This window comes from Phaseolus vulgaris, chromosome 5 (assembly GCF_051622355.1).
Source record: "Phaseolus vulgaris cultivar YP4 chromosome 5, ASM5162235v1, whole genome shotgun sequence".
NCBI classification, from domain to species: Eukaryota; Viridiplantae; Streptophyta; class Magnoliopsida; order Fabales; family Fabaceae; genus Phaseolus; species Phaseolus vulgaris.
Window position 1 is genome coordinate 41,672,693 of NC_143502.1, and position 10,750 is coordinate 41,683,442.

At 36.3% G+C, this 10,750-nt stretch overlaps 1 protein-coding gene across 1 annotated transcript; it reads left to right on the plus strand.

Moving 5' to 3' along the window:
* The first annotated feature begins 7,997 nt into the window (after positions 1-7,997).
* On the plus strand, positions 7,998-9,768 carry LOC137835855 (EID1-like F-box protein 2). The gene is made up of 2 exons (XM_068644584.2): positions 7,998-8,275; positions 8,899-9,768. The coding sequence occupies exon 2, from the start codon at positions 8,917-8,919 to the stop codon at positions 9,643-9,645; it is 729 nt and encodes a 242-aa protein (XP_068500685.2). The 5' UTR covers positions 7,998-8,275; positions 8,899-8,916; the 3' UTR covers positions 9,646-9,768.
* The last annotated feature ends 982 nt before the right edge of the window (positions 9,769-10,750 follow it).

Genomic DNA, 10,750 nt, shown 5'->3' on the forward strand with positions numbered 1-10,750 from the left:
TGGAAATGTTTCATGTGAACCTCTTCCCGAGACGATTTTTAGTGCTACGAATAAATATGCAAAATTCGTTCAAACATCTTTTAGTGAATCAACTTACAATATGCTGAAGAATATGGATGCTGCTTCATTAGCGGATTCTGTTATTGAATTATCAAGTAGAAATCTTTTGATTGGAAAAATGATGAAAGAGAAGAATGGAAACTGCGTGTCGTTGTCCGAATTTGAGAAGCTGAAGAATGATGTTGCTGAGTATAAGGATAGGATGAACTCTTTATCATTGGAGTTAGAGAAGGTGACGAAACAGAAAGAACAACAAGAAATCGAAAATGAAGGTCTTGGAAAAGAAATTTCTGATTTGAAGAATGAAAACCTGAAATGTATAACGGAGAATGCTCAATTGTGCAAGGAGAATCAACTTTTGACCGAGAAGGTATCGGCGCTATCTTCTGCTAATGAATCTGACAAGAACACCATCAAACTTATGGATGAGGAAATTAATCAGCTAAAGACCAATGTTTTTGAAGCCGAAAGTTTTATATTTGAACAACACAAACTTGGCTTTGAGAAGGCTCTTCAACAAGCAAAATACTTTTATAAAATTCCCATTGATGAAGGTAATTTTGATGTTAAGAAGGACTTTTATAATGGTGAGCTAGTTCCTGCTAATGAGATTCCAGATAATGATGTTGAAGATATTAATATTGAAAATTAGGTATAGGGTTTTAAGGTTTAGTTTGTCGGATACTTCTCGGTTACTTGTGGAGAAGCATAATTGTTTTGGAATGCTAAGCTTGTTGGATATTTGCATTCGTGATGTAATTCCTTTTTTTGGGAACTTTTGTTAATATAAATGTTTAAGCTTTTGTGGTTATCATCGTAATTTTATCCTTTGTTATGTTCTGATAATTCTGTTATAATCGTTGAGGCTTGCTAGTTTTTGGGTTCTTTTGTTGAAAGCGTTAGAAATGCTAGAATTATTTGAGTTTACCTCTCGGTTTTAATGATTATTAATTTAAAGATGACATTTTGTTGGAGCATGAAGATATTGACTGTTATGACTTGGACCTTTCGGTTTTTTTTTTTTTTTATATTAGTCAAAATTGTGAAGTATAAAATTATTAATCAAAAACCTTTAATTTATTAAGGTTGATTCATAATTGATATATTATTGACTGGAATATGCAACTGTCGGTTTAGTAATGTAAGTTGTACGAGTGACTTTCGATTTTTGGAATTGTGTTTTAGCTCTGATCTTTCGGTTTTCGTTTGAAATAAAATGTTTAAAATTGACAAATTTTTAAAGGAAGATTCTGATAGTAGGAATTTTCAAAAAACGAAAACTAATTCTGATCTTTCGGTTTTCATGTGATTTGAAGATTTTCAAGAATGAGAATTATATTTATGTTTGTTCGGGAGGGATTTCACCTGAAATGAAAGCATCCAAGCCCGAAAAAATTATGTAAATCGATTCTCGGGTGGGATTTCACCTGGAATGAAAGCATCCAAACCCAAGAAAACTATGTAAATCTATTCTCAGGTGGGATTTCACCTGAAGTGAAAGCATCCAAAGCCGAGAGTTTATGTAGTTTTATTCTCGGGTGGGATTTCACCTGAAGTGAAAGCATCCAAGGCCGAGAGACGAAAAATGTATATGTACATAATGGAAGATAACAAAACGGATTGTTTCTTGAGAATTCCTCTTCATTATATGATAAGTAATTTACATCCATTCTAACTAAAATAAAATTTTAGATGACTTGCATTCCAGGTTCTCGGTATCATTTTCTCTTCCAAAGTTTCTAACCTATAAGCTCCATTTTGTAAGTTTTCTAGCACTCTGAAAGGTCCTTCCCAATTGGATGCCAATTTTCCATGTCGTGGATCCTTTCGAGCATCAGTTCGCATCCTCCACACCAGATCCCCTTCTTTAAAAGCCCTAAATCTGACTTTTGCATTAAATCTCTTCATTGCTCTTCGTTTGACTGCAGTCTCTTTTATTTTTGCTTTTTCTCTAAGTTCTTCAATAAGATCAAGATCGGTTCTCAAACACTCATTGTTGATATTCCAGTCTTCCATTTGTCTTCTTAATGTGGGTTCATTAACTTCTACTGGTAACATTGCGTCTGTTCCGTAAGTGAGATTGAACGGCGTTTCCCCAGTTGATGTTTGCGGTGTGCAACGATACGCCCATAAAATCTCCGGTAGTTTCTCTGCCCATAATCCTTTAGCAGTCCCCAACCTCTTTTTTAATTGTCCAAGAATAACCTTGTTTGCGGCTTCAGCTTGTCCATTCGTTTGTGGATGTTCGACCGAAGTGGTTGTGGGCTTGATTACCAAATCTGCATAAAATTCCATAAGTTTTTTGTCAATGAATTGTCGGCCATTGTCACTTACAATAGTATGTGGGATGCCGAATCGACATATTATATTTTTCCATATAAACGTTTGGACTTGCTGTGCCGTTATCTTTGTCAATGCTTCTGCTTCTATCCATTTTGTAAAGTAGTCTACAACTACTATCATGAATTTTGTTTGGCCTCGTCCAAGTGGGAATGGGCCAAGTATATCAATTCCCCATTTTGCAAATGGCCATGGAGATATGATTTCTTGCAACTCTTGCGCTGGGATATGATTTAAGCTCCCAAACTCTTGGCATTTTCTACATGTTTTGACATAAACTTCACAGTCCTCTCGGATTGTTGGCCAATAATAACCAGCTCGACAAACCTTTGTTGCCATTGTTCGAGCTCCACAATGCAGTCCACAAATTCCTTCATGAAGTTCTTTGACCACATATTCTGCTTGTTCTTTGGTCAAACATTTTAACAAGGGCACAGAGTATCCCCTTTTATATAGCTCATCACCGATTAAAATGAAATTGGCGACTTTCTTTGCTATTTTGACATCCGGCTGAACACCTTGCTCCTGGGTCTTTATGATTTCGATGTATGTGTTTATCCAGTCATCTTTGGCTGTTACAATATTGAAGCATTCGTCGAGACTAACTGTCGGATGACTGAGGGTTTGTTGTATGATGGAATTGTGTTGCACTTGTCTCTGTTGGCTTGCTAACTTAGACAATGAATCTGCTTTCATATTTAATTCTCTTGGAATGTATTTCATCTCGGCCTTGTTAAAACATTGCATAATATTTAAGACTTTATGATAATATTTCATTAACAAAGGGTCTTTTACCTGATACTCCCCGTGCACTTGTCCCACCGACAGCTGTGAATCCGTTTTGCAAAGGACATTTTCCACTCCCATGTCTCTGGCTAATAACAATCCTGCAACAAGAGCTTCATATTCGGCCTGATTGTTGGATGTTTTGAACTCGAATTTGAGCGCCATTTCGACTTGGAAGTTATCGGGTCCTTCAAGTACTATTCCTGCTCCGCTTCCTCTTTTGCTTGACGCGCCATCTACATACAAAGTCCACTGGTCCTGTTGTGCTGATGTTGGCATCTGAATGATAAAATCTGCAAGAGATTGGGCTTTGATTGGTCCTCTTGGTTCGTATTTGATTCCATATTCCGAAAGCTCCATTGACCATGTCACCATTCGACCTGCAAGCTCTGGTTTTTTTAAAATTTTAGATATTGGAAAATCTGTTCTCACTATTACCTGATGATTCTGAAAGTATGGTCGAAGGCGTCTTGCAGCATACACTAATGTTAGGGCAACTCTCTCAACTTTGGGATATCTGGTTTCGGCATTTTGTAGGGTTCTACTCACAAAATATATCGGTTTCTGCTCTGGGTTTTCTTGGATTAAAGCGGCTCCTATTGCTGCATTTGAAGTAGCTAAGTAGACTATGATGGGTTGATTGGGTATAGGTTTTACTAAAACTGGAGGTTCAGCCACCATGCTCTTTATTTGAGATAAAGCTTGCTCACATTGTTCACTCCACACAAAATTTTCAGATTTTTTCAACAAGTTTATAATCGGTTTAGTTTTCTCAGCCAATATTGGCAGAAATCTTGATAGTGAATTCAACTTCCCTACTAGCCTTTGTACTTCTTTTAGATTTTTTGGTCTTCCCATCTGCATGATTGCCTCACATTTGTCAGGATTAGCTTCAATTCCTCTGTTTGTCAACATAAATCCCAAAAATTTTCCTCCTCTGACGCCGAAAACGCATTTTTCTGGATTAAGTCGAATATTGTATTTCCTTATTTGAGCAAACACTTCTTCAAGGTCTTCCAGGTGTTTCTATATCTCATTTGATTTAACAACCATGTCATCAACATACACTTCTAGGTTCTTTCCAATCTGTTCTTTAAACACTTTATCCATCAATCTTTGGTATGTTGCCCCAGCATTCTTCAAGCCGAAAGGCATGACTTTATAACAATAATTTGCAACATCAGTGGTGAAAGTTGTTTTCGGGATATCAGGTGCATACATCTGTATTTGATTATACCCCGAATAAGCATCAAGGAAACTCATCATCTCTTGGCCAGATGCCCCATCAACTAGTCGGTCTATGTTAGGCAATGGATATGTGTCTTTCGGACAAGCTTTGTTCAAATCGGTGTAATCTGTACACATTCTCCATTGTCCACTTGGTTTTTTGACGAGTACCACATTAGACAACCACGTGGTATACTTAGCTTCTCGGATAAAACCGGCTTGTATTAACTTTTGAGTTTCTTCAATTGCTGCCTGTCGTCGCTCTTCTCCTAACTTTCTTCGTTTTTGAGATACTGGCTTTGCTTCCCGGCAAACAGATAATTTGTGACACATTACCTCTGGATCAATTCCAGGGATATCAGACGGCCGCCAGGCAAATAAATCCTTATTACTACGCAACAGTGTGATAAGTTTGCTAAGCAATTCATCAGGCATACTTCCACTGACATAAGTGCATTGTCTGTCGTCCTGGCCTAACAGTACTGCTGTCGTTTCTTCTTTTGGTTCCAGTCTTTCCTCATTCAATCTGGGATCCAAGTCCACCATGGCTACTATTTTTTCAGCCTCTTTATCCACCTTCAAATTCATTTTTAAACCTGCTGCATAACATTCTCGAGCATCTCTTTGATTGACATAAACTGTAGCTATTTCTCCTTTTTCTGTTGGGAATTTCATGGCCAAATGTGGTGTTGACACGATTGCTCCTAACTTATTTAAGGAAGATCGTCCTAGCAACACATTGTATGATGTGGATGCGTCCACTACTAGATATCGGATTTTAATTTTTCTAACTTTGCTACCTCTTCCAAATGTTGTCACCAAATCAACATATCCCTTTGTGTTAACTCTTTCGCCTGAAAAACCAATGATTTGTTCTCGAAAAGGCACTATGTCTTCTTCTCTCAAATGTAACCTTTTGAACGTATCCCAAAACAAGATATCGACCGAACTCCCTTGATCAACCAGGGTCTTCATGACAGCATATTCGGCTATTTCAACCGTGATTACCATAGGATCATCATGATCTGGATCAATTTCTTGGAAGTCTTCGTCTGTGAAAAGCATTGGTGGTAAAGTTCTTCTTTTGAAAACATGATTAACAGACCTGATATTTCTCCAATGTTGCTTTTGTGCAGATGAGGATTCCTTCCCAGAAAAACCTCCTGAGATCGTATTTATAAACCCCCTAACCGGTCTTCCCAAACTTCGCTCTCTGCTTCGTCTTACTGATTGAGTGTTTTGATAGATTCTATCTCTTCTTTCGTCTGGCCTTCCAACCCTTCTTTCGTCTCTTTTTTCCACTTGTTTTTCTCTCCTTTCCAACCTGTCAAACCTTCTTTCACCCAGCTCTCGCCCCCTCGTATCTCTCTCTGGACTTAACCATACTCTTGAATTTCCCCTTTGAACAAAACGTTTCAACTGTCCGGCATGAATCAACTCTTCTATTTTATCTTTCAACCCAATACATTCTTCTGTATGATGACCATGATTTTTATGATATTCACAATGTTTGGTGCGGTCTGCCCTTTCTGGTGTTCTCGCTTTTCTTGGTGATGGTATTATTTCGGCTGCCATGGCTTCCTGTAAAATTCTTGCTCTGTTCGTATTTAGAGGTGTGTATTGCTGGAACTTTCGAGCTCTGAATTCTTCTCGGGCTCTTCTTGCAACAGGCGGATGTTCTCTTTCTGTCACCCTCTTCTCACCTCCATCAACCCTTACTTGGTTTCGAAACTCCCTTAATTCTTCCATTTGCATAAATTTTGATGCCCGTTGCCTTAGTTCATCCAGATTGATCGCAGGTTTCTTGCAAAGACTATCGGCAAATGGTCCCGGTTTTAATGCCGTTATCATATGATGCATGGTGACCTCTGGACTAAGATTTCGGATTCCCAAAGCAACCTTTCCAAAACGTTCCATGAACATTCTTAAAGACTCTCCTTTCTCTTGTCTTATGTTCACTAAGGCGATTGACGTTAAATGATGGGGGCGACTAGTCGCAAATTGAGCACCAAACTTTTTCTATCAACGTATCAAAACAATCTATACTCAAAGGTGGGAGGCGTGTAAACCAGCTCAATGCTGCCCCTTTCAGAGTTGTAGGAAATACTCTGCACATAACAACATCATTCCATGTATACAAGCTGATTTGCGTAGTATATATTGCAATATGCTCATCTGGATCCGTACTTCCATCATATTTGTCAATGGTTAAGTTCTTCCAATTGTCAGGCAACGGAGTATCGACTATAACATCATAAAACGGATGTTTTCTGGAAGATGTTCCTGCACAAACCCCAGAGTTTTCAAGCCATCTTCTTCTGGTTTGAGAGTTTTCATTATACATCCTCTCGTTCACTTGTATCCCTGGCTGGACAGTTTCGAAAGATGAATTCAAAACTGTTTCCTCTTGTAACTTTCTCCTCATGTGTGCGTTTTCGGCTCTTAACATACTCAATTCTTCTTCATTATTCTTTTTTAACATCTCGAATTCTTTTTGTAATTGGACCAACATTGCCATTGGCATGTTAACATTGTCTTCCCGATCTCCACCTTGTTCTCCTCCTTGACTCATCTTGTCTTTAACCCTTCTCAACTGACCCTCGGCCCCACGGTGGGCGCCAAAATGTTCTTACAACAAGGACCAAGAACACTTGAAACGGGTTAATCAAGACTAATCCTTCAATCTTGGGCTGAATACTATCTTGGGCCGGGTACTTCTATCCTTGATGGTGCTCTCGGCTTCTCCTCTCGGCTGGTACTCTCGGCTTCTCCTCTCGGCTGGTGCTCTCGGCTGGTGCTCTCGGCTTCTCCTTTCGGCTTCTCCTCACAACAGGTGGGGGGTACCTGCAAGTCGCTCCGATGCCAAAGTCAGAAAAGGTTTAATGTTCATCAGATAAAATCACTCTTACCTTTTTCTTGTGTTGACCTCCTATTTATAGGGTTTCGTTGATGGGCCTTCAACAGTATTTTTTGGACTTTCTTCTCACACCTCTTTATTACTTTTACACCCCCTTGTGCAAGTTCCTTATTTAAATTGGGCTTTATTATGATTTTTATTATCCTTTCAGGTTTCGGTTTAAACCTCTCGGTTTCAACCTTTTTCCCTTGTTTATTCAATGTTGTTCTCGGCCTAAACCTCTCGGTTTTAGCCTACCAGTACAGGAAGAAATATGTCTTTTGCTTTCATCTTTAAGCTAAACTCCACCAAATATTATATTACTTACTTTTGTAATTAAAATATATTAAGATAACATTATAATTCAATTATTCAAAACTAAAAATAAAGATTCCACACAAAAATATTTACCCAACTATAGATATTTTAAAAATTAAAAATACTAAAGTTAATATTCTAAAAGCTAGAAATTAGAACAAAAAATCTGATCACTTTCTAGAGATTAAAACACTATTGACTCATAATCTTATAAGTATAGTTCCTGTATCATTATATAAAACATTGATTATCAAGAAATTGTATAATAAATGATAATTATTTAAAAATATTTTTTTAAGAGTATAATAATTTGAACCAAATTAAAAAAAAAAAAATCTTAACTTGGATTGAATTCATCCATAAAACATGTGAAAATCTTTTAATGAACAGAACATATGACGAACACATAAAATAAACCCAACCAAAGTGTTCTTCCTTCTACCACGTTTTTTGTCTTCAGAAAGCAGCCTCAAAGTATTCTCTGCTTTTATGGACTAAATTGCCCCTCCATTGAAGCAAAAGCAAGTTCAAGTTGCAATTGCGTGCTTCTTCTTCCACAACCCTTCAATTTAGCTTTTCATTTGCATGCAGCAGTTGGATTTCTCTAGGGTTTGATGGTCACGACGGATCAAATAAGCTGAGGCTAAGGTCAGTAGAAAAGTTTCAAATTTCTTGCCCCAATCAATAATTCATTCACTCCCAATTTCTTTTACCGGTTCCTGAGTCGAGGGTTTTTGTAAATTTCTCATTTTGACTGCGGATTCTGTGAAGTATCGAATTGGGGGGTACCCTGCATTCTGTGGGGGTGTCCGATAATTTTGTCTATCTGAGATTTTTGGGATTGAGCAAATGTTTTACAATTTACAGCTTCAATGTCACTGTTAGACGGTGAAAATTGTGTTTATGTGTTGGTAATTGACTCCCTAATGAACCTTGTTTAGCATTTATAAGCATAGTTACTTGATATGATTTGTGGTAATGCCTCATTTTGTGTAGTATATATTGCTCCAGTTATGGTTAGAATCAGGAGAAGAAGATGGCGTTTTATGAGTTATGGACTAGTACTCTGGAATACCTGTACAAGGGAAGAAGGAGAAATATTTTCTTTTCTTTTTTTAGTACTTTAGTGATCAACCCGAACAGATGAATTATTTATTCTTGTATGGCATTGGTGTATGCTTCAGATTTATAATTTTGAAATTATTATTGTTCTGAATGAAGTTAGTATTCAAAACCAAAGGGTTGCCATAAACTTGTGATTTTCCTTCCAGTTTTGCCAGGTGAAGAAAATGATTCTTGCAAAGCAGTACCGATGCATACATTCATCTAGCTGTCAATGCACTAAAGGGCATTTTACTGAAGATGTGATATTCTTAGTATTTTATCATTTGAATTGGAATCCAAAGCTAATTGCTACTCTGTCATGTGCATGCAAATGGTTTGATGATTTTGCCAAGAGAGTTCTGTGGAAAGAGTTTTGTCGAACAAGAGCTCCAAAAATGATGCTTGATCTGCAGTCTAGTGGGAGTCACAGTGTTGATGGGAACTGGAGAGCCCTGGGGAAGCTGCTTATCTACTGTGCAGGAAGCAAGAAAGGTGGTTTGTTCACCAACATTCACATCCCTGGTCATTTTGTTTATCAGACACGATTTTCTAGAACATCTGGAAGGAGCTTTCTCTTGCCACAATGCAGAACTGATGTTTTGTATGTATCTGATCCTTGCGAGCATCTGGATCAAGGTGAAGAGGGAGACATAGGGTTCTTCCGAGGAGTTTTTAAGTCATTTTCAGCTTCAAAAGTGAAGAAGATGCTTGTCAAGAAAAGTGCCAAGTTTCATCCAACAGAAGTGTGCCCTTATTGTAAAGCAAAGTTGTGGAACATGCTGCAAGCCAATATGATCCCTCAAAGTGCTAGTTGCAGATTGGGTTCCTATGAAGATTGTGTTGAGTATTATGTATGCCTAAACGGTCACATGCTTGGCTTCTGCACCCTATTACCATTGTCTGATTCTGAATAAGCATCTCAGTTGGTGTAATATAAATGATTATCTGGTATTTTCCTGTATCTGTAAAACATAATTTCTCTCCTGTTTATGTTTTCTTTTTTATTTTCAATATAAAATAAAAATTGAGGCTGGAAATTTATCTGTGCATAGAAGGATAGTTTTGCTGTCACTTTCTATAATTCAGAAACTATCATTCATCAAGGATCAAAGTGGTCTCAACCAAACATTTGGGGAACAAAATGAATATTTACATGATATCCTTTTGTTATTGAATAACTTTTCATTGATTTCAAACTATGTTGGATATTGATTAGAAATAAAAATATTTTTAATATATAAGTAATATATTAAGTTAAGTTTATAATTCGTTTCTTAATAATTAAGTGAATGTAAAATATTCTCCAAATGTTTATTTTATCTTCCACTTAAAATCTAAATCGTAAAATCTCAGGATTTTTGTTCATTTTATCTTCCAATTAAAATCTAAATCATAAAGTCTTACGAATTTTGTTCCTTGAAATCCCTATTCTCACTTCTTATGAATGTTTCCAAATTATATTGAAATTTCACAAATTCTTTCAAATTATTTCATATATCTCAAATCAAATAGGAAAATCTCAAATATTTGAAAATAAAATAAAAATTTAAGAATTGGAAAAGTAATTTTTAATAATCGGAAGATAAAAATTACACATTAATCATGACAAATAAATTAAAAATGCTATCAAACAGAACAATTAAGATTAAAAAAATTCCATATGACTTTCCCCAGTAATGTGTATTCTTGAATTTCGTCTCAGTTGATACATTTATGGGGTATGAGCCAACTCTATTTTTATGTCATGGCTGTCACTCAAATATTTTTTTTAATATTTCTATTTAGACATGTCTAGACAAACTTTTTCATAGTTTTTTATAAAAAAAATAATTTATATATTATTTACTCTAATTCTTTTGTATAATTTTTCTATTTTTTTAAAATTTGTAGATAAATTAATTTAAATTTTTTCTCGTGTTTTTATCTTCCTAAAATAACTTTGAAGAAATTCTTCAAAAACAAACTATTAATCAAGTTACTCTTTACTTTTAAACTCTAATAACAAAATTATGCTTTCAA

Bases quoted from the DNA above. Each gene is read 5' to 3' on its own strand.
- LOC137835855 (XM_068644584.2), top strand. From the start codon at position 8,917: ATGATTCTTGCAAAGCAGTACCGATGCATACATTCATCTAGCTGTCAA.